Source organism: Sander lucioperca, chromosome 1, assembly GCF_008315115.2.
Source record: "Sander lucioperca isolate FBNREF2018 chromosome 1, SLUC_FBN_1.2, whole genome shotgun sequence".
Lineage (NCBI taxonomy): Eukaryota > Metazoa > Chordata > Actinopteri > Perciformes > Percidae > Sander > Sander lucioperca.
The window spans coordinates 16,341,502-16,366,772 of record NC_050173.1 but is presented as its reverse complement, the minus strand read 5'-3'; the positions used below and the strand labels follow the sequence as shown (position 1 = coordinate 16,366,772).

General features: G+C 41.3%; 1 protein-coding gene across 13 annotated transcripts in view; it reads right to left on the bottom strand.

Annotated features, from left to right (window-relative positions):
• ntng1a (netrin g1a) overlaps positions 1-15,526 on the bottom strand; it is a 122,840-nt gene extending 107,314 nt beyond the window's left edge. For 5 of the 13 annotated variants that reach the window (XM_035999522.1, XM_035999519.1, XM_035999529.1 and 2 more), the window contains exons 1-2: positions 12,711-13,466; positions 4,002-4,685 (exon numbers count right to left, since the gene is read on the bottom strand). In XM_035999522.1, the coding sequence (XP_035855415.1) occupies positions 4,002-4,250 (249 nt within the window). In that variant the 5' untranslated portion in view covers positions 4,251-4,685; positions 12,711-13,466. Of the gene's footprint in view, positions 1-4,001; positions 4,686-12,710; positions 13,469-15,050 lie in introns of those variants that run through there. The other 8 variants (XM_035999520.1, XM_035999501.1, XM_035999514.1 and 5 more) reach the window with 4 other exon arrangements.
• Between the last annotated feature and the right edge of the window lie 9,745 nt (positions 15,527-25,271).

The following is a 25,271-nucleotide window of genomic DNA, read 5'->3' as shown; positions in this document are numbered from 1 at the left end:
TGGTTATGTGGGAGCTAACCACTGCCTGTTTAATTGAAGCACCCCTATCACATTGACTGCCGGAGACATGAGGGCGACAGCGCGGCGCAAACTCCCACTAATTCAATAAGCGATCATCAGACTGTTAAAAGGCTGGCAATAGTAATAATAAACTCTTTCAAGTGTGCGTCCAGAAATAGAATGGCTCCACTGATGCGTCAGACACGGATGACCGCTGTTCATCCAGTTTATCCACAACACAACTCGCTGCGCAGCAAATACCAGACATACTTCAGGTTCAAATGTGGATCAATCGGAGGTCACGGGGCTACCCAGAGGGAGAACGGAGGGTGACCCCATTTTGATAATGACCTCCCGGATATGGCTTCCTACCGCCTCACCACCCCCTTAACCTTCTTTGCCTTCAACCAACCTTGGCCAACAATGACGGGACTCAGCATTTTTCAAAAGTGCCTGAGAGATGTCGGGCTGAATAATGTGTCCTATGAATAAAACACATTAGCTACAAAACATGTTGAATTATTCACATTTCAGAGCCTCCATCCCGCCACACGCAGGAGATATTAGTTCTTCAGTCACCGTCTGCTTTGCACATAGTCCTCTGAGTCTCTGTCTCCCCCATGTTCGTGCCGTCTCGCTTCTCTCTTGATCATTCGCTCACTGTCTTTGTCATCTGTATTTTGTTAATTCCTCTCTGTTCCTCTGTGTCTCCCCTCAGCTGACTTTCCGCTGATGGCAACTGTCTATTTATACTCCTCAAGTTACTACTTTTCCTGGAACATCTCGCTATTTATCTAAAGAGCTCTTGAAGCTGTTGAGAAGTGCATTTGTTCTGAGAGAATTTTTGATGACTCGGTAACACACCATGGCCCAAAATGGATTCATCATTTAGCGTTAATCTGAGGCGACCAGCTGTGAGTTTTAACGTGAAAAGGGCCTGGAATAAGAAGAAGGGCGGTTTGCTAATTAAATACTTGACCTAATATGCATCTTTTGCTCATTTTCTTTTCAGCTCCACCAGGAATTTGTGATTTTCATGATTGCAATGTAATTTGCAGAATCAACAGCACCACATGCACTTCAAAGGGTAAAGCAATCAACCAATCAGTGCTTTTTATTGTGCTGTGTTTGAATATTAAACCCCTCTCATCCTACAAAACATCACTTTTAAGTCATCACGATTAAACTAGTGTGCAACAACACGGACCACTTCGTCAACAAGTCGATCATGGCAAATTTGTTCAGTGATTCAACAACCCTGACATTCTAAAAAACTAATTGGTTCATTATTCCAAAAAGCCCTACTTTTGGTCATAAAACAACTTGAAGCAAAACACCATAAGCAAATTTGCTAATTGTTAGTATTCTTGTCATACAGAATAGGCTTCTCTCTTTGATTTGAAAAAGGACAATAAGGCAGTATTGTACAGTATCTGGTTTGTATGGGAACAGGACTAAGAGTCTAAAGCTAACTGTGGGGCTGTACCAGGCGCCCAGGAAGTGCCCTTGGCTTTGAAGCAAATTGAACATACCCGCCAAATGGTGGAATTGCAACTCCAGGGCCGTCATATGATGCCCTCTGGCCCAAAAAGACTTTTCCCCATAAGCTTACACGGGGAAAATCAGTAAATCTGTAAATCAGTGGTAGGGGTGCAAGATATCTCAATATCGTTATCGCAATATCACGTTGCGCAATATTATATCTAGGGGTGCAAGATATATCGACTCAATATCGTTATCGCAATATTATATCGAAAGTGTCGTAATAAGTACGCAATATTTTGTTTATTTTGTGGAGCGATGCATCCCGTCTGTTGGCTGTGTGGCTTAGTTGTGTTTGATTTAGAGCCCGCTTGAAACGCTATAATGATCATGTTTCATTGGCCAGTTACCGTGCCACTTGCACATGTTAGTACACGACAGTGTAAGTGAAGAAATAGAGACAACAAAACGGAACGAATCAGAGAAGCGAAAGAAAAGTTGTGTCCTGTTCTCTTTATATATTTTATACTGTCCCACCAAACATGTCCTGTTCTGTAGACATGGTCCTTATTTATTTATTCATGTTGTACCAGTCCAATATGACCGTCAGTTGAAATAAACCTTGTGTTGTAAGAAAACTTGTTTCATTTGTTAAGAATCTATTTTGATGCGTTTTCCCGTAACTTTTGTAATTTTACATATGTTTAAAAATAAGAAGAAATTAATATCGATATCGCAATATTCATAATCAATATCGCAATATCACATTTTGTCAATATCGTGCAACCCTAATCAGTGGATACATTTTTGTGAGCATCACAACCTCCGCAAAATGACTCGTTTCACTATCAGAATGAGCCATTCTGTCCAATAACATTTGGAAAGTCAAGAAGAGCCGCACGATTAAATCAGTTCATCTCCATTCAAGTTAGTGGAGGTCTCTAATGCGCCCGCTTTATGGGCCGCACAGTGCGGAAGCAGTGTCGATCATCTGGGTAATTTTTGGCTCCATGATGGCTTCATACGCTACTGAGCAACTCTTATAGGAACGAACAGAGCTCTGCCTTGAACACTGTATCCAGTTCTTATTATACATCCATGGGCTGTACATAGGCACAGTGGTGCTTTGAGCTAAATGCTAAGGTCAACCTGCTAACATACTACCATTTGCTAATTAGCCCAAAACACACAAGTAGATCTAAGTTGTTAGCAGGGGCCCTGACAACCACTGTGGCTGCAGAGACACAGCACCTCCTACCTTATCTCGAAGTTGATTACCAGAAAGTCTGACACTGACAGACAGGAATGCATGTATGCTGAAATGGAAAGTATCAGCCTTCAAGGCAAAAAGTGGGACTGGATTCCCTAAATAAACATTTTAAGAGTGAAACATGACCATACGGACTAGTAATGAATGCTGACAGTGAATATTATGTTGGGCCACTTACAGCACTGCTTGTGCAAAGGTGTTGCTAAATGTAAGAAAAACAAAAACCTTGTGTACTGGCACTTAAAATACTGCTCCACTTAAGTTCTCATACATCCTTTTGTATTTTTAGTCCACCTGTACACTATACCACCCAGAGATTGTCTGAATTTTTAGGCCACCCATTCATCAAACTCTGCTAAAAGACAAACACTGACGCAACAGAGAAGCTGCAATCACACTGTATTTCTATCTGACTCTGATGTGTGCGGGGAGTGACATGAAGAGAGTGTGTGTGTGTGTTTGTGTGTTTCCAGGGTAAAGTCACGTTACACAGTGTTTTCTGCAAGTAAGCAACAGCACATACGGGGTTTGCAGTGTACTCCGAGAAGCAGCTTTCTAAACAGCAGAACATGACGTCAATGGGCACAAGCCTCTATTTCCTCAGCCACAATGTATCTGAGTCATACAGGCTTTAAATATGTCTGTCACGACAGTGGGGTCAGAACAAGCCGGGTATATACGCGATACATAGACACAGATAAGAAAGCTGCCTTGGTATGTGTGTGTGTGTATTTATTAGCCTGGGTATCTTTCCAAATTTTTCGATACCAATGCTGATACCAATACCGTAACATCAATACCGGTTCCTAAACGATACTTCTTTCGATACCAATTTTATGAAATCCATTTCAACAAAAAGAAATTACAACATTACGGCACAAATCTTTTCAATTATTTTTCAGCTCCTACTCTGTGAGCCCTGTCTCTGTGCGCAACGTATAGTTTTTCCTTCCTGCTTCTACGGCGTATAACATTAGACAGCCAATCAGCAGCATTATTAGATCTTGGTAGAAGCATGCTGCATGCTTATTGGCTCACTGACACTGATGAGATTTGCTCCTTAGGTATTGAAATTTGTGATTGAATGACAAGGCATTTTTCGATACTCAGTAGGCAATTCAGAGTGTGGCTAAAAAGTATCGAATTCGGTACCCAGCTCTATGTGTGTGTGTGTGTGTGTGTGTGTGTGTGTGTGTGTGTGTACAGTTTTTCTAAGGGAAGATTGTTTTTCACTTTTGCATGTACTCACCAGGGCACAGTATGTCTCCGGAGGGTCTCCACAGGTGATGTTGGGGGGATCCAGAGTTACCTTCAGGTATTGGGTCATGTCTGCTGCCTCTGGCTGGCAGGCCATGTAGTCCCAGGTTAAGCCTTCGTCTGAGAAAATCTGGGACTTACACACATCGTAGTGGCCCCACGCTGCAGGGTAGTGCTGCATGGCCGCCTGGCAAACACTGGTCCACAGCGCCTGCAGCGTCAACGCAAAATGGAAACGCATGACTGGTCCTCTCTCGGCTCCTTCTCCCAGAGCTGTATCTCCTTCTGAAGGTGTAATAACAAGGGATCCCTCTTCTACTTCCACTTACTACAATTCACTCAACTGGAGTGAGGAGGCATGCCAAACTTCCCTCAGGTGGAGCGACAGTCTTTTTAGAAGAGTTGTTGTTGTTGTTTTTCTTTACTATATCTGTCTCTTTCAGGTTTCTGGAGTGGTGAGGTTTTTAGGAGGGATGGTGAGGTTACCAGCCCATTGAGAAGATAAGAGGAGAGGATTGAGGGAGGGAAGAGGATGGTGGTGGAGGAGAAGGAGGACGAAGAGGGGGAAGGCGAGAAGGAGATAGCCCTCTGACACGCTGATAGGAAGATGAGTGACAGGTCTCCTCAGCTCGCCCGGCTGTCAATCATGGTCCTGTTCCTGCGTGGCGATCTGGTGCTGCGGAGAAACAGGAAACAGAAGAAGGGGAGGGGGGGTGAATATGCCTCCCTTTTTGGAGTAGAATTTGACAGTGAGAGAACATTAGCTGGCGCCATGGCACGGGTAAAAAGGTGTATGGGTGCCATGTTGGTGTTTGCTGTCCATCAAAACACAGAAAATCAGTGAGTGAGGCCATCAGGGTAAATTGGATCTCGCTGCTTTCACACAAAACCCTCATCTCACTCAGCGGTATCAAGTCTACAGTGTTAGATACAGCGCTCCCCGTCTCCTCACACCCCTCCCATTCCACACTGTATGAGCTGGAATAATAAAGAGTAGACATCAAGATACATTGTGTGTTATGCATGGTCATCATAGTAACTACAATGTTTTGACTAACTAACTTCACATGGTCTGACCGTGGTGTCTTAATCATACATAGTAAGCAGAACTGTGAGGTGCTCCACTTAATGTTGTAAATTGAATGTAAATTTGAGTTTCAATCTACTAGTTCCATGGCGGCACTTAAAGGGTAAAAATCAAAGGCAACTGGAATTGGGTGAAGATGCTCCGAAGACGTTTCGTCTCTCATCCGAGAAACTTCTTCAGTTCTGCCTGTGTGGCATATTACTATTAAATACTATTGTTTATAAAACCAAAGGAGTTCTGGGGAAAGAGACTGTATAGAATGAATACATGAATGAATGTGTCTGAAATAGCTGAAACTTGGCGACATCAGCTATATCAAATTATGATTCTTAATCAGTTAGTGGACAACCATCACTCAAATAAAGTGCTATCATGGAGTCAATGGTCCACCAGAGACTCATGGATGACTTTTAATTATGACTGTGTTGTCATCACTGGGTGTGGGATGTTATTGGCATTGACCTTTTTTTCAGTGTAAAAATAACCTGCGGCTGTGGAGTAATTAGTATGGTGGCTTCATTTTAAAATGTCATAAAGAAAAGTGTCATAAAATGGAAATAACAAATCATAGATATTTTACATTTCAGGTTATGTGCTTGATTAAAATGTACTTCTGCTGAGCAGGTAGTGTGCAGTGGGGCTCCTTGACCTTGTTGCAGAAAACATTACATTACATTAAACACAGTCATCTGATCCATAGTTAATATGAAAATATTGATTTTAGTCGCTTTAATTTACTTCTTACTAGAGTGAACAAGTGAAAATATAAACACCTGACTTTCACTTAAACAGGATAAAGTGGCCACTTACTTTGCAACTTAGGATAAGAATAGTCATATGTTAACATAAATATCTTGTGGCTTTCATGTTTCTTCTCTTAATTGGTAGAGCTGCTGTTAGCAGGAGCCACAGCACTAGTGTATATCGCATGCACCCATTTATATGTGCCAACCACTGTGAGCTGTGGCCTCACTTTTTCTTTTGTCTAAAGTTTTTGTAGCTGAGCATCAAGACGCCTTGCAGATATAAACCCCCTGCTGTCTGTTTTTTACTCCTAGCATAATCAGAAATAGCCTATGTATGTTTTTTTAGAAAACATTCTTCTTTTTCTTTATTTGGATTTTGAATTGACCTTAAAAAGTCTTTGAAATTGGGCTGTGTACAACCTGCATGTACCTTAATGTCTGTCTAGCCAGAAACACAGCAGTAAGCCAGTTGGCTGAGCCCGTGGATACAGCACAGGTATGTGGTATGTTCCCCGCCTTCAAACAGCAGCCTGGCTGCAGGTGATGGATGGAGAGCAGAGTCAATGGTCGGAGACAGGAGGGTAGACATTTTAGTGCAGCTTAATCAGTCAGCTGATTCACTGTGTGTCTGTGTGCTGACCAATGCACCATCCAGTCATCAGGGATCAATTAGCAGCTACAGTATAGATATGGTGTTTATTGAAAAATGATGGTATTACCACACACATTGCTAATTAATTAAAAATGTAATTTATCATTTGATTCGATTAGATTAGACACTGGACCATTAAATAAAACAAATAATAGTATCAGTAGAAAAAAGGGGAGAAATTGGATTGTATTAGCATACAACATAAGATTATGGATTTCAGCATGAACAAGATGTGCAAAAAAGCAGCACTATTAGTCGAGCAAGTGTGACAGAATGACAAGGTGAATGTGAGAGTGTGAGAAAAAAAATACGTGAACAGTAGACTGTATATACAGTGTAGGAGTTGTGCTCACATTTAACGGTCTGCCTGAAGACGTGTTGAAACAACTACAAACATTCCAGATGATTGACTTGATTATGGAGATAGTGATACGATGTAAAGATAAGGAGATAAACGTCCAAAAGAAGGGACAGAAATGTGAAGGCACATTTTCAGTAGCACGGTTTCACATGTGTAGGCTATATATATATATATATATGAATGTGGTAATAGTAATATTTGTAATACGCATCAAAGTGTAAATTTGATGCATTGTACCAAAGTGTAGTAGATCTAGAGCTGCATCGGTGTCAGATATTTTCACACTGTGCAATTCAGAGCCATTTCAAACTGATGGAATGTAAATCATTATGTTAAGGAACAGCCAAGGTCAGGGGCAAAGACTCAGCAGCATACATATGTCAAATACAAAGCAGCGAGTGCACACAAACAAGATGGTGTAGGCAGAAAAACTTGGGAAAGGTGAGGTAGTTAAGAACATGGCACGATAAGATGAAAAATATTCTCTGAAAACTGTATGCAAACTGAAAAAGAAATCTTGCAAATTGCCCCTTATGGCATATGTTCTGTTTTGAAAAAAAAAACTCCCATTCATTCTAAGTGCAAAATAACGATCCATCACATGAATAGAAAAAAGCATCATGCACAGATATGGCTGGATACTGGGATTCAATTTTGCACAAGATGATCGAAAGACAATGTAAAATCAGTACAAGGAGAGAAAAAAGTACAATAGCAGGTATTGCAAGTCAGAGGACGGAGTAAAGAGGAAGAAAAAAAAGGGGTGGGGGAAGAAATGAAGCACCTTAAATGTAAAATGTAAGAATGTCAATGGGGGAGATGTCAGCAGGTGAGGAAGCAGCCAATTATCCAGAGGAACTCTTGGCACCGAGCCCCCTGCTCCCATTACGAGACATAATATTACCGTGTTAGGGAGGAGACGAAAGAGATGGCCGGAAAGTGCCTGCACGTGTGCGTTTCACGTGCAACCTCTGGATAAAGAGAGGTTCGAGTCACGGGTAATGAGACAACAAGCGGTGGCAAGGCTTTGATAACAAGCAATAGAGCTCACTAAAGCGGGGTCATTATCAGTGTACGGTCCTGGACACAGTGGCCCCTTCCTCTCATTACTCCCTGCTTATAACCCTCCATCGCCCCAAGGAGAAGAGGTGAGAGAGAGAAAGGGAGAGCAGATGGAAGAAGTGTGGATGTGCATTTTAAGTGAGAAAAAAGGTTTATTTTAGGGCAGGTCGCTTCCTCCAACCATCGATCAAGGTCCGCGGACATCAGAGGAGGCGCACTCACAGGAAGTCTGAAGTTCTCCCATGTACAGGAATATATACTGCACAGTAGGCACAGAGCCATGAACACTTACAGTAACAGTGGGGGGTCACTGGGTGTGAGGGAAGGACTGCCAGACAAACTGTTTTTGTGTTCAATTTTGAAAATCAATAAATAAGTGAAAATAAAATGCTCATAATGCACATTACTGAAGCCTGGTCACAACATATTTATCTAGCACCTTTTATCAATGGGATACCTGCAGTGTTTAGGCTACTACAAACAACTTTAAATATGTGAAAAGTTGCACATGAAAAATAGAGATATAACATTTTTAAATATAAAACATATAAGCTAAAATATTGTGTGTGATATGGGGAAAAAGAGGTTTTAACCACTTTTTGGAAATATTTACAATAGGAAAGATGAGGAAAACATGTGATTCACCTGTTTTTGAGAGTATAAAACCCTTAAAGCAAAATAACCTTATGGATCTCCTCCAGACATGTTAAAGACCAGTACAAATACTTTAAATGATAATTTCTGCTGATATGGTTTTTCCACAAAAGCGTCCAATTACCTGCTTAAAAATTCGAATTAAATCTAGTCCTTCTCCCTCATTGAAAATGCAGAATCTATGAATATGTAAATATGTTCAAAAGTCAAAAGTTCAACTACGGGAGCCATGGCTAATTTAACTACTACGTTCAAGTTTTCACATCACACTTGTGTAAGTTGCATGCTGGACCATGATTGACTTCCAAGATAGTTGTGATGTCACAAAGCCTTGCTCATCCATACATCAGATGTAAGGTGAGCACAGAGAGAATCCCCCCCCCCCCCTCTCTCAGCAGATGAATGAGGAAACAGCCTTTAGTGTCAAACTGTAACATTCTGCACAGTGAACGTCAAACATCCCAGTGAAGGAACAATCTGAGTGAAGGAGGACTTATATGAAAAATATGTGAAAAATGTCAATATAAAAACAAGAAATATAAAAAGTTAAAGCAGCAAGGTATAACAAAGAGGCAAGTAAAGAAAAGATATTTACAAAAGGAGGCTTTCAACACTAAACTGAAGATGAAGGAAAGTAAGTTAGTAATTTTAAGTAGCTAAAATGTTATTGTATGTATGCAGGTATTAAAACATTCAAATATTTGAATCCACTCTACAAAGAATATTCATAGTGAAAACCAAATGTATACTTGCAAATAGGCTAAAAAAAAATCAGCTGTTGGCAGCTTCTGGTCAAATATATCAACCTTCACCGTACACGATGCTAGTAAACCACATACAGTAGGCCAGCGACAGGGGACTCAAGGAGCCAACCCAGCAGCTCTCAATATTATATTTAAATACATGAATCTTTCACAAGGCCCGGTCGACACAGGAGAGGGTTTGTTTGGCTGGGGAGTTCATCCTACCCACCCAAACAGCCACCCATGAACCGGACCACTCCCCTGTCTCTGGGGCTGAGAAACAGCCCTTGGTGTCCACATCTATTTCATCCCTGGGGCCACTCGAGCATGACTGAGTGTTTCTCCAAATCACCAGGGGAAATGTTACACGTCCCCAGAGCCGCTCCTTTTTTAGCTTTTCTTACTCACTTTAACCCTAGAAGTAAGTAATTCACTTCTTACTCAGAGGACATTTGGAACCCTTTCAGTGGCAATTTGATCAAACTGCTAAATCATACCATTACATTTCAAATTGGAAAGTAAACACTCATTTTGTTGATTTTGAACAACAGTGTTTTCCTCACTTCATCTCCCATCCTTCCACTTTTCAATTCATGCCCATATTGATCATTTTATTTTTTTATTGACCGGTGGTTTGTGTGGGTTCAGCATTTTTCCCTGCTGCTGGCTGTGTGGTGCCAACATTTTTAACTGCTCCAGACTGCATTTTCATTTTTTTTTCCTCACCCAGCCAGGACACTGAAAAGAATCGTCAGGTCATAATCTCACACAATTCACCTACGGTGGCCTACAGGGGGCAGTACTTACACACCTGCCTGTCTATTTAAAAATTCAACATATAATATTATTATAAACGTTCCAAAATTGAAAGGATGTCCACTTTAGCTCTAAATGATGTGCTCAAGACAGAGTAAAGTGGAATAATTACAGGGTTACCACTGATATCCCTGCTATTTCCCCCCCTTTCATTTTTAATTTCACGCATTTTATGCACTTTCAAGGGCAATTCCTGACCCTGCCTCTGCCCTGCCTCTACCTACTTTCATCTCTTCTGACTCTACCTGTTTCATATTCCACACCAGTGCCTTACTAAAAGAGAAACAGGAGTGCGGGAGAGAGAAGGGCAGAAAGACAGGAGGGCAGACGAAAGAAGCAGATGAAAGATAGATAAAGATAGAAGCTGGCCCAGCTTCAGAAAAAAAAAAAAAGCCTCCTGCCAGTTCTCTGTGCTCCACTCACCAGATTTCTCTGCCTGCCTTTCCAGAATCTCTAATCTTGCCTGTTAACAACCTGCCAATAGGGCCGCTGTCCTCATGAATAAACATATGGGGAGTGGGGCATGGCCCCGCAAACATGACAGCCAGCGTTACCGTAGAACAGCGAGCACGCCTATAATGCATCCCTGGGGCTTGCCTCCGAGTCAGCCCATCACTTAGCGCTCTTTTCCACTTCTTAAAATGTCGCCGCCTTCAATCGACAGGCTCATGATCTTTTAATAATGACGACAGGTAGCAAAAGGCTGGAGTGCTGACAGCTGGTTAAGTGAATCTGCGTTGGGGATGGCTGGGCGGCTTCAGAAGGAATCAAAGCTGTGGCTCTGCTCTAGCATTAGACAAACTGGGCTTGTTTTTCCACATCTGATATGATAGACTCCGACCTGTCTGTGAAACCTGCATGCAATAAAAAAGAGCCATTAAGAATGTCTCACACTGAAAGAATTTCATTATCTTTTAGAGTTGCTCATTTTCGAGATACTTTTTCCCACCTATACAAGAAAGTGATAAATTTGGGAGAATCACTGATATATTAGTGCTGGCTATCAAAAAGCCATGCTTGAACCCGGCTGAGGTAATCACTCCTTTAACAGGATGTGGCTGCAGTCTCTCCTCCAATCTGACGTCTACTGGAGCCAGACAGGTCAGGCCTCTGAAGGCGAGCCAGTCCCTGACTGCTGAAGTCGTGCTCCACTTGCCTCCACAGGCTGCATCTGCCACAATCCTCTGTCACTCCCTCTGTCCTTTCCAACTCCTTCCGCCCTCCCCCCTCCCCCGAGCTGCTGAAGCTGCCACATGCACTCTGTGTGTGCGAGAGCAGCACTTTTGACAGGGTGACTGGGCCGAGTGCTGCCCCAAGTCAAGCTGAACACCCTCGGGCGTCAGTTACTCCAGCGCCACATATACAGCAGTGCACGGGGCACCCAATGAGACAGTTAGACAAGATCACGTTTCCGCCACCCTCCATGATCCCTGTCTCTCTCTCTCTATCCCTGCCTCTCCTCGCCACCAAGCATGCTTCTCTCTGTGACACGGGAACACCTTATGCATTATTAAAGACACTTTTCCTAAAAGGCTGCAAGCACATTATTCTGCAACCACAGTGACATGTCTGAATACTCAAAATGTCCACTTTAGCTCTAAAGAATGGGCTCACCCAGGTAGCTCTCTCATGCTGGAAATGTAGGCAGGAATAGCAACATGGTTTAAAGTGACAGCTGCTACCAAGCCCACAAGAGATGACTCATTATTACCTGTCATTATTTCATTGGATGAGTAAAATAATAATAAGACAGAGTGCAATCACAATTACAGAGGCCGTAAAAATGACGATTGATTGTGACTGGGAGTTGCAACTTGAAATCTAATAACACCTCATCCAGTTTTGAATTTCAAATTCAAATCCATTCAGGATGTGCCTTAGCCCTTAACCTGTTGTGTTTAACGATATTAGTAATCAAGATGTCCTTATGAGAATAATTGCTAGGTATTATCCAACACAAGGCCAAGATGAAATCTTTTGGATCTTGCAGATTATAACTATTATGAAAAACATAATAACTTAAGAGCATGCACCGCCACAGACATTTGTGTAATAATATCTGTCCTACCCACAGGGCTATAAAGCACAAAGGAGCATTGGAATCAAGCATTAAAATGAGAAGCTAATGCATGTGTAAACAGTGAAAGCATGTACCAAAACAAATCTTAATGTAATAGGCTGCTCATACAGTGACGTATTGAAGGCAGGCCCACTGGCTGCAGCATGACACAAATGTTATTATGCGTGATGGATAGGCAACGATTAGGTAATAAGTTCCACAAGGGGGCGCCTCTAAAAATGACCTAAAGACATGCTGTAAGTTTTGGATGCATTCAAAGTCGCCTCATTGTAAATATAATTAAGTCTTCCTTTGTGGTTCTGAGAGTCTTAAAAGTTGTGTATGCTGTTTAGAAGGGAGAGAGTCACAACTATCTGCCCACTCCTCATCTGTTCATTACAGAGAGAGATAAATGCAGCCAGGCCAGAGTTACTTCTAAAGACAATAAACAGCCACTTTAACGCAGGAATGTAGCTCCAACACACAGAAAGTAAACTTTACAAGCAAAAGAAAAAACTTACATTTCTTGTACGGGGTTCTCCCTGTCCCCCTGCTCTTTAACGCCGTTCAACAAGTTCAGAGCGGCAGAATGAACATGAGTGAAGAAAGAAGCTCTTTAAGATGCGCTCCTTAACGGGAATGTGATGAGTACGCACGTCAGGCTCTGAGGAATCGCTGCGCGCACCATCTCGCACTCTTGTTTGGCGACCGAAGTGGGGGGGGGGGAGAAAACGATCAAGAGGATTTTCCTGCCACTTCAAAACAAATGACTGATCACCGTCCTGAGTGCTCGGTCAGCACCGCGCCGGGCGTAAACAGGAGGATTTCTGAGCAGGACCTCTGGTGCCAAAGTGTCCATCATCCTCTCTCCAAGTGTCATTCCATCACGGAAAACACCCACTTCTGCAAAACAAAACTTTAACCTGCTGGCGTGCGTCCCTCCTGTTTATGCCCCGTTTATAATTCCTTCATTTCCAAACAGTCCTGCTTGCGGATCTCTGCGAGAATCTCGTCCCAACTCTCACCTCTCCCTCGCTACGAATAGGTTTCAGACACTCAACTGGGACATGGATCGCACCAATTAGACTCGGCGGCCAAGAAAATCCTCTCGCATCAACGCACCTTCTACTGATGGTTTCCCGGAAAGGCACGGCGCAGCACCGACCGCCCAGACGGAGATGACGGGGAAGATAATACGCTCCTAGGCTCTATTAGATGAGACGCACACTCAGCTTGTTTCCCCTCCCACGCACACCTATGGTTTCCCTCCCTACCCCTCTAGCCCGTCTCCACCTCGCCTTCAACCCCAAACCCCCCCCCAGCCACACACATCCACACACACGCGCGCACCATCCTCTTTTGGGACCCGTTAGGAACTCAGGAGGGAGGAGGATCGCCTGTAGTTGAACCTCTTATGGTGGAGTCCACCCGAGTCGCCTGATCGCGTTAAATTATCCAACAAATGCGCGCATTAATAGTCTCAATGGAATTATTGCATCCGGATGAAAATAGATGAATGGAAATCTCTGACTCCCAGTTCTGAACGGCTCCAAATGCCACATGCTTAATAACGTTTATTACTAATCGTTATATGTATCTAATAAAGTAAATGTCTTATTTGAAGTATTTGTAACAATTCAGATTGGTGCGTAATTGTTCCAAAAAAAAGTGTTTTAACCCTATTATGTAAATAAACAAGGAGCGTACCCTGGGTTTAGGTAGTTTCACTATCCTATCCTCATTCAGTGAGTTGTTTCAACTCCAAATATGTGTAAATAGAGGAAGTCTGAATAAAAGAACTCTAATAGGAAGGTGGCACTCCAGTGAGAAGGCACATGTGCCGTTATAAAAAAAAAAAAAAGAAGCGTTTAACTGACATAAATAATGAAATAAATAATGAAATAAATATAGGAGAAAAGGGGTCTTGCATTTATTATCATTTCACATCAAAACGCACAGATCTGCTGCCATGAACTCATGTGTTTTCTAACTGGAGTCAGGTCATAACACTTGGCGCACAGGTTAACCTCGCAGCAGGCTGACAAGCCTCTACACAGCTGAATGTGTCCATGCTTACAGTGTGTATGCAGCCTCTACAGGCCCACAGAGGCCCTAATCACCGCCGCACATATCACCCTGACCCACCTTGGTGCATGTAACATTCAATGGTATTACCAGAAAGATAGAAAGAAAGCCGGAGCTCACAGAAAGCGCGTGTCAAAGTCTTCTACCCAGATCAATATTGTTTTTAAAAGATGAGATAATGATAAAATATGGTTATCCAGGGTGAGAGAAAAAATCAATTGGATGACAAGAGCGCTGTCTCCGTGTTATCTACAAATGACAAGCAATCATGTGTGTTATTATCTGCACAGAGCATGACTGATTCATAATGCGGGATGCACAGTCCCCATACCGCCATGGTTCTGTGCGCTCACAGCGCGTACATGTGTCCTTTATAGGCTCGTACATACAGGTGAGTTATGCATAGCATTGTAAGAGCACAACAGTTTAGTGAAAGAAACAAAACAGCTATTTCATTTACAGAGTCTGGAGACTACACATTTAAAGCTACACCTGATTTCTTTTTTTGGAATCGCACCAAACGGCTTTTGCTGATTAGTACATCCCCAAGCAGAGAAAAGCCAGAGCGCTGAGTTAAAGCAGACAACGATAACCAAAAAAAAAAAAAAAAAAATAGCATCTGTTCTCAAAATACTCGGATTACTTTCTCTAATCACGACGCAAAATTTGGCCACCCACTCGGTGCGCGTGGCAGCGAAGCTTCAAAAGTTTACGCGCTCCGGCATTCGCATGGAGATGAATGAAATGAAAAGAAATCAGCTGCCGGAACCTCTTACCTTGGTCTTTAGTGCTTCATACCGCCGAGGACAGCCAGTCATGTCGCCTATTGCAGCCCAATAAATCCGCTTTAAAACGGGACATCTTAGCGCGTCGCAGGAACGGGAGACTCGCCGTGGAAGCGACCAGCTTGTCTCCGCCGCTCCCGGGGAATGGAGGAGAGCTCCGGGTACCAGCGCAACGTCACTTCTACCAGGACAACACAAGCGGAGGCGACAGGAGAAAATCCTCCACGCCAGGTGTAGGGATTTTTTTTTTTTTTTTTACAAAAAAGTTGTTTAAAATGAAGCGGATGACAAAAATAAGATTCCAAGTGGCTCCTTAGAAAGAGCCTCGGAGGCAGCGGAGAGTGGCCACACTCGCTGCTCTCAGACACAATGAGGCGGCCAGTCTTTGACAACTGACTTTCACCTCAAGTTTATTTCTCTGCTGAAGCCTGTGAGCCGCAGCTCAGTGCAACCGTGAACAGAAACATCTGTAACTGGTGCAGTTAGACGATCTTATAAAATCGCCCAGTTACATTTGACCACTAAAACCCATTTTATTGTGACAAGTCACTGAGATCACAGGCAAAATGATCATCAGCATTGGCATTAGTGGCAGGAATTTCTGGGAACTCTATTGCATTGCTTTATGGCATAAAGGGAAATTGCTGCATCGCACAAAACAGAAGGAATGATAAGACTTTCAGGAAAGACTGATGGTTAAATAACTTCCTAATGATGTAAAACCACCTCCCTTAGACACAGAAAGCAAAGGGGATTATGGTAAACATGTAGATTTTGAGCAACCGCTGCCAGATAGAGGCTGTCACTCTCCTTGATCACACTCTTGTTGTTTAGAGTCATTATTCAGAACAATTGATTTGACAAAAATATGGCAATGTTTAAAACTACACCTGAACTGTATGACTATTATCGACGTCTTAATGGAACATTGGCAGATCTCTGGTACAGTAAAGGAAACTAGAGAATCAGTGGGTACATCCAACAGAAAGACACAATAAAGAGAATATAAATAAATAAAGAGACTATGTATCAAATTATTTTTGTGAATAGAAAATATGATGCCAGTAGCTCACTCAGTTTCTGAGCAGTTCCAGCTGAAAGGGTGGCAGCTTTTGAGCCAGTAAGTACGTTTTGAACGCCATAAATCTCAACAACAAGCCAAATCGAGTTTATTGTTGGTATTTATCCATACAGCCAACCAAACCCATCAGATAAAAAACACAAGAACATGATCATCTTGTTTTACAGGGCAGTTCAGATAGTTTTAAACTCATCTTGAACTTTATTAGTGAAACAGTGGACAGGCTAAGGATACAGAGCTGTAGAGACAGCTCTTCACACAGCTGCCTCTCTCTCTCTCTCTCCCTCTCTCTCTCCCTCTCTCTCTCTCTCTCTCTCTCTCTCTCTCTCTTGCTCTCTCTTTCTCTCCTCTGTGAGCCCAAGGGCAACCTGCCTTACATGAACCTCTTTTTCTAAATCACTCAGCGACAAGAAAGAGGAGTGCACAGTGGAAAGCTACCGAAGAGCAAATTCCCTCTTATTGACTCAATGCAATGACAGTATAATGTGTTCGCTCACAATACATTTTTGAAGTTCATCTGAAGACTGTAAAGCAGTTTCTACAGTTTTTTCTTCCAAGGCCTAAAACCACTACACTCAGGCAGACGTTCTTCTCTCTAAATGAAACCAGGCACCAATAAAAGGTGAAGGTGCTTAAACACCAATAGGTGTCTTGTGTGTGTTAACAAGGTGTGGTCGGACTGTGTCACACAAGATGTGCTAGAGGTCAGAACGGAAAGAGGATGCGTTTGAATTTAAAGGATTATCCACACACACACACACACACACACACACACACACAGACCGTGTGTCTTCAAATCCATCAGTGGGTTCAATAGATGGCTCTTTACTTAAGAGACCGATAATCACGTGAGCCTGTGTTCCAATATCTCACCTCAACCCTTGTGTGTTGTTAAGTTTCTTTTTCATTTTTTTTTTCATTCTTGTCTTATTTCATGATGGTTATTAGAAAATTGATGGGTAAAGCTGTCTTTGCACATCCCTGTCTGGCGGACGCCAGACACAGAGGTATTGGATTTTTTTATGCCTATTCAATGAAGAGTAACTCCAGAGGAGTGTGTGTGTGTGTGTGTGTGTGTGTTAAGAGGGGGGGGGCAGGTTATTCATAAAGAAATATTGTGTTTAAGCTTGTGCTCAATACACTTTTATGTGGTAAGATACAGCTGTGTCATCAACCTTAGTCTCAGAGTGCGGGGAGCTGGGATGGACAAATGCAAGTTCAGGCAAATCTGCAGAACAGACAGTGGTGACTTTTAGTAGTGAAAGAATAATCAGAGCCTTTACAAGTATCAATACAACAATGTAAAATACTCTATTACAAGTCCTGCATTCAAAACTTTACTTAAGATGCATAAGGTTTGGGCAATATGATTATATATACCATGAGAAGATAGACATTTGTCAACCGTCAGAGATGTTGCCAGACTGCTTACACTGAAGTATATACGCAATTATTATATCTTTTTAGACTATATGGCAAGCAATGTTAGCATTAGATTTGGTTTTATGGGAGTGTTTGGCACCTGTGATGATCATTCATGTATTTAATTGACTGGATGAGCCAGTGAAAGTGACACTCTGATCTGGTCATTGTATCTCTATATGGTTTTTCAATTTAATCTCAATTAAAATATCCACTACATCGTGATGTGTCAATATCATGCTACACAATTAGTGAAATATTTGATAAATATCCATTTTGCGTTCCCTTACTGATGCATACATGTGTAAGTGAGTTTAGTGTTATAGCTGGTCAAGTTGAAGCTAGTTTTAAATACTTTAATATATACTTTTATGTAGTTAGTAGTTTAATACACACAATTGCACCATAATTTATAAACTGATCATACATTTTGTTTGTCAAATCTTAATCTACAAAGTAACTTAAGCTGTAAAAATGTAAAAAAGTATTAAGTAAATTACAAGTGCCTCAAAATTGTTCTTAAGTACGTTACTTGAGTTTTTGTATTTAGAAACATTTCACCACTGGTGCCGCTGACTTTGGCAAAATCATCAGCTGGTACAGACTTCTTATATATAAAAATGATGATGGATAAAAAATAAAATTCTAAATGATTAATATTTAAGTCAAAAAAAACATTGCATTGCATGAATCTCCACATTTCAGAGAAAAGTCTTGTGTAGATTTGTTGATGAGTTTACCTAAAGAGCTGAAAAGACAAATGAAAGGGTTGTGTCTTTGTGAGCGTTTCCTGCTTGCATGATACGGACAAGGCGGATCAAGATGGTGGCTGCAGAGCTGCTATCTTTACTTCTTTTACAAACATTGAGCATGCACAGCATCCTAACTTCTCATGGGAGGTGAGACACTTAGTAAGAGTTGGACAAATACAGGGTTCACGTTGCAATATGGGATACCTTCGAAGGACTGAATCAGGTCAGTCCCAGCACCTTTGTGCACCGGCTGCATTTGGACTTTGTGTCAAAGGTTTATCACGCTTCTTTCTGCCTGGCACTAACCCTCCGCTCCAATCTGCTGCCTGCAGACCTTCACTGCTTATCCAATCCAACATGGTGTCCTAAACCCATAACCCGACTCACCCACATTGAAATATCATATTAAGTTATAAAACAATACCTGAGAAGAATTACATAGAGGCATAATCCAAAAAGTGCATGATTGAAAAAGGATTAGTGGGGAGGAGAGGGGGCAGGGGAGAATGTGGCCACACAGTTTGGTAGATTTGTACTTTGCTCACAGGCTGAGAGCCGTCTGCCTCGGGCTGATTGTGATTCGGGGCCATCCCGTTTAGATTTACGTGTCCCTGCGAGTGATTTGGGATTTACTTTCTTAACAGGCGGCGTCCAGATCTGTCCTTGTTGTACGCCGTGTGTCCGTCCATGAAGTCACGCCTCAGTGCTTTCAGCTGGATGCATTTGTGACAGGCAGTGGGTTCTTTCGGCTGAGATTTTGCAGCTCAGGGCTAGAATAAATACTGCTTCTCATTTAAATAAGTGTACTGTTTTATTACTGTTGAGAAACAATATAGGAACATACAGTGGGACAGAGTTATTTTGGGGTTTAGCTGCAGGCATGAGGGTCAGTTCCTGTTGCTAATGATAATGATGACAAATGGTCCGGCCCCAGAGAAATGAAGTCAACCTCTCTGGGGGGTTGTCACCAAATTAGCTTTTGTCAATACCACGTCCCCAAATTGTCCTCACAGGATATGCTGACAGAAATATTGGTTACTGTAAGCGAGGGTGGGAATTGAATCCTATTGGCTTGTTCGTGGTATCATTAGCATACAAGGATGAATGAGCAGCCATGATTAGATACTGTGCGCCACCGGAGTCCAGTCAGGTTTCAGCAGTGATCGAAAATGAGCTCTGTAGAAACACGTTCAATGATCCCCCCCACCCATGCTAATCTGGTCACTAAAAACATCACAACAGGAACAAATTACTGCAGGGATTTAAATGGGCTTGACATTACTGACCACTATCTCAACTCAAACCAAATCCCATTATGGACATTTACATTTTTTCTATTTTAGTTGAAGAATACATAATTTATAACTTTTGTCACAGAGGGCACTATTTGATTTTAGCAAGCGGTGACAGCGAGGTATTGAATGTGGAGGTGAAAGACCCTGAGATTCATCACTTTTGGGCACCATTGATCTTACAATTTTTGTAATATGGTAAAAAGCCCACTATTGTACTTTTTTCCTAAAGTCAGGTTATTACAGTCACTGATGCGAGTGCTGTTATATTTTAAATGGAGTGCTGTTGAGACAGACATCAAACTGAATGTTCCAATTTTCAGGGCAATACAGTGGGAGCCAGGTAAAAGGAGCTAAATGGATGTGGTCAACACAGATGTGAACAGCTGTACACCGTGTTCCCATCTTTCTAGACGCTGACAAACCCATATCACCACTGTCACATAAAAACCACATAACTGCAAGTTGTGTATTTCTTTGCCTTGAACTTTACAATGTCACATTGTCGTCTGTAGTGAGTTACTTGAAATCACTCCTGTGACCACTGTGGTATATTACAACTCCATTGGCAATCATCAAAAGCAATAAAAAGTGGTTCTCCGTTCTTCATTCCTGCTCTGCTCATGCATCGCCCAGTGTCTAAAGATGTTGGATACTGTGTACCACTGTGCTTTGCTTTTTATTACTGCTGTGGTTATATTGTACACCACTGTATTTGTATACTTCTGCGAATTAATGTATTTGTGAGTGAGTATAACTGTGTGTGCGCAGATGTTCCCAGTGGTCGACTGTTCTATAATGACTCTCTCCTTGGGCTGGTTCCTCCTTATCTATGTAAATACAGTAGAAATGAAACAAATATGGCCTGCACTCACAATGTTCTGCAGACGGCAGTTTCTCGAGTTATAATGGAGTTGGGCTAAATATGTTTTAAATATGTTGCCCCTTTCTCCTGGAACAATGTACAGAGGGAATTAAAATGTTCCGAGCTGTTTACTGTTGGTGAATTCAAGTCAGTTTGAAGGATCCAGAAGTAGCATTCTTGGTCAATGTGTTTGCTTCTAAATGTATTGTTTTATTTTATTTTCAATGGTTTTGGACACTCATACCTGTTCATGCATCTTAACTCAATATTGTCTATACTCCTTTGTAGCATGTGACAGTTGTTTTAGCCTGTTTATGTTGTATGTATGTATCGTTGTAACAATGTTTTAATGCTGCCTTTATGGCCAGGTCTCTCTTGAAAAAGAGTTTAAACTCAATGAGACTTTTATCTGGTTAAATTAAGGGAAAAATGCTTTGATTCAAACAAAATTAAATTCTAAGACATGACAGTGAGGAGGCACGTATCTGGGGAAAAAGTAATCTCTAAGTGTAATCTTCATCATCGGTACACTTGGGCTGAATCTCAGGTCTCTTATTTGATAGCTCCTCACTCCTTGCTTGAATCGGAAGTTGTTCTGGCCCTCCTTCGTACAAGGCCATCTCAACGCTATTATTCCTGCTCCGAGGATCGAGGAGGGATCTCTGAGGAGCTATGAGCGAGGATACAAAAGAGCAACCTTCCAGGAAGACATGCAGCTGAAAGCCGTTTCTAACTCTGCCCATACAGCTGGCGAATTCACCTGACACTTCAGAGGAAAAGGACATCCCATCCCTCTAAAACACATTTCCTCATTGCCTCTCTCCTCACATGATTTCCTCGCATCTCTCCCATGCTTCCTTGGTAGGACTGACTAAGATGCGAGGAAGGGAAGCAGTGAAAGAAAACAACAATTGGATGCAATTTAATAACGACGTAGCTTTGTTATGTCTATCCAAACGGAGGGACAGGACAAAGACTTCAGACCAAGAAGACTGTGATTTTCTTATACATGCGTATAAGAAAAGATGATGCTGTCATCTAATGTTTGTGGTTGGATGAAACCAAAACTGAACATCAGGCATAATGCAAAGTGCTCAGCATTGAAGCAATAGGATACAATATATAAAACCTGGCGCAGAATGCCAAAGACCTCAGACGGGGTGTTCCAACAAGACCTCAGGCATAAAGGCTGGCCAAATCAACACAGGGTTTTTGAGCGAAAAGTTTAAAATTGTGTAACAATTTAAAGTGGTTCATAGATGTTTTCTGTCCAACTTAGATAAAGTTGAACAAATCTATAAGGAAGAATGAGAGAAAATGCTAGGCTGACACAATATGTATACAGTAAAGCTTCATATATAACCAGAATATAAGCTGTTAAATATGATTCTACAGAATTCTGATGAAATTTACTATACACATCACTTTATTTCTAACCACCTATCATGACTTTGATTGAGGTTCTAAAGACAACGGCACATATTGTGACTCCAGTTCAGCGATTCCTGGACTGTGCTGCCTTTCAGTCTCGTTCACCAGTTTTGCATTGAACAATGAGTCTTGAAATCAGTTAGATTAAGCACATTGTCTATTGATTGGCTCCTAAATTGCTGTGCGATACAAGACAAATAATCCCATTTCAAGTTTTAACACTTGTTTCTAATGGTTTCCAAACCATTTCAGGCAGAATTGGATCACAATTAGTTTAGCATTTAGCAGCCAAAGTGGCCATGCATGCATGAGCGTGATTCTGGGCTTAACAGTGGCTGCCTGCGCTGCATTTGACATTTCCATTCACTGGACACCTTCCTTTGTGCTGTCTCGGGGGCTTTTTCTTCTTCAGGCACTTGTAGGAGACATTTAGCCACTGTACGTGCACATGAGGCCAGATGCAAGTGTAGAATTTCATTTGAATGAAAAGCTTCTGTCTCTCTCTGACACAAAAGCGCTTCTTTGGCAACAAAGAAACTGAAAGACCCTGCTCATACTGTACACTGTATAGCCCTTTCACAACAGGGCAATGACCCAGGAAAAGAAAATCCTGTTTGACATTTGACAACAAGGAGCTGACCTTGGTCAGATGTGGTTACAACCAGGGCTTTAAGATGATCTGACTGCTTGACTTTTGAATGAAAGAGTGTAGAACGGTTGTGACTGCAACATCTCTCAGCCATAAACTGTAAAGTTTGAACATGATTTTAGAACATTTTGTTTCATTAAAGAGTCCAACAAAGAAAGAAAAAATACTGCAAGTTTTATGAGTATTTACTGCTATTGCAATGCCACTGATGGTCATGTTTAGCAATGACATGTTTCGCAAATCAGGGAGCCAATATTTACACATGACCAATGGTCTAGTATAGTTTAAATGGCAAAAAGTGGGTTATTCCCATGTCAAATTACTATGTGAAAATATCAATTTTCTTTTCCACTCCACAAGGCTGTCATCTTACACCAAGCTAAAATTTGACATTCCAGAGACATCCTAACACTTTTCAATGTCTGTATGTGCTTTAACTGACCATCAAAAATACTTGTTAGTTAAGACAAAAAGTGCTCCAAAGGCTCAAGTAATGACTGTTAGTTACATAACGGAGCAATATGTCCAGTTTGTTAGCTCCACATAGTGCTTTCTGGACACTACAGTAGAGCTGAAGCTCATTACAGAAATGCATTGATTTCAGTGTGCTGTGACAGGAGAGACTTCACGGACGACTGCTTTCTTCTCGATAGGTTTCTACTGTTCGTGTGTTCTCACTGATCACATGCATCGTGAGTTTGATTGCTGTACTGTTTATTGTTTGCAGTTGCTGTCACTTTACACAGTAACTGAGGATCTTCTGTCTAAAGTTGTGTCGTCAGTGTTAAGGCACTGATGACTGTTGTGTAAGTGTCAAGTCTTTGCTTGAATCTTTACTTTCAATATGGAACTAATGTCTCACACAAGCCTCACGATCATACTCAGATGCAGGATCAATGGAGTTAAAGTGCGAAATACTGCGCATTAAGAAAAAAATGAGGGTCAAGAAAACCATTGAGGACAGTTTTACACTTCAGATTGTCCATAGAGGCTTTCATATGGGGTTTGGATAACTTTAGCTAACGTGTCCCTATTCCTTATGGCCATAACTAACAGTTAATCAGCTTGTTTTATGTCATTCTGAAAAGGCAGTGAGCAATGTGAGTATTCTATCAGCTATGGATGTGTGTTTTTTACTCTTGCTCGACTCAGAATCTTGCCATGTAGTTAATCCAAGTGGATGCTAGATGTTTGCAGTTCAAACTGTGATTCAGCCATTATTCACTCTTTCGTATCCTGACAGACAATGCCCTTGATTTGTAGACACTACAGCTTGTGATTAATTTCCAATGTGTTCATTACAGAGTGGGTTCACATTTGTACTGATGACACTGATACAAACAACACCATATTTCAAATGATGATGGGGTGTGAAAAATGAATTATCATCTAACATTTTCAGGAATCTATGTGTATTTATTAACTGCCGTATAATTAGAACGCAGGAAAGGTGCTTTATGCATTAAGACTCGTTCACATCTTATGGCTTGAATTCAATACACACTGAAATAGACTTAATCAGCACAGTCCGCAGTGTCTACTTTAGTTACATAACGGTTTAATTACCATATTGTCCTTGGTTTGACTTGGGAGTAACACAATATTTCTTTTGTTGGGAAAAAAAAATAGTATAAAAGTATCATCTAGGAGTGGATTTGTTATTATATTATTTGTATCCAATCTAGTGTTACAAATACTGCTGAAGAGAAGTACAGTAGTTTTGTAGGTCAATGCCAATACTGAAATGTTAATCATGGGGTGGGGGTTGGGGGATGGTACAGGTGTATGTGCCCTTGTATGTTTTTGAATGTGGCTGTTTTATGTGTTTGTCCTATGACTGTTAAAAGCCCTTCTAGAAACAGGCATTGGAAATTAGCAATCGCTATAACTGCTGTGATGCTGTACATTGGAGATTTGTTCTTCAAGTGTCTGGATCAACGACAGTTCATTTCCAGGATATTCATCGGGAATTCCCTTTGGTAAAAAAAAACAACCTTTGAGCTAGCGAGATACATGCTGAAAATGGCAGGTTTTGAAGAAAATTTGGATTGTGCAACAAGGCAGGCCTGCTTGATTCTTTTGGGGGAATGGCTGTAAAGATTTACAAAGAACATGTTTATGGCATTTACTTTCTAACTGGAACGTTTTGGAACCGATTGGTGGTAATGTGCTATTGACAAAATACACAGGGCGTTACACTCGTAAGAGCAAATGAAGTTTAACCATGTTTTCAGCTAATTTAAATAGCTTACGTTACTGTATTATGTGAACAGTTTTCTTTTGCCGGGTGCAAATGTTCCACCAAAACAAGTTATTTTCCCGAGACTATTTTGCAGAACCACCTTCTCTGCGTCCAGAGCTTAGCGTCGCACAAGACGAGATAGACAAGCGCTGTGGAGGTAGATCTGGCAATGCGAGACTAATAAATAAACATGAAATGAAAAAGTATTTATAATAAGTATTCATTCCTTTTTTATCTCAATGTCGCTGTTTTTTTACATAGCCTACATTATCATACATTTCAAAGTATTTATATTCATTTAGCAACAAAGTTCTGATGGTCCTCAATAAAACCCAACATCTACATTTTTATAATCAAATTCAGTGTTTGTAATAATGTCTTATTAATGAAGCTGTACAACAATAGCTATTGTGTTGATACATGCTCATCATTCTTTCTGTAGTTAGCTATGTTTTCAGTCAGGACTCATGACACATGA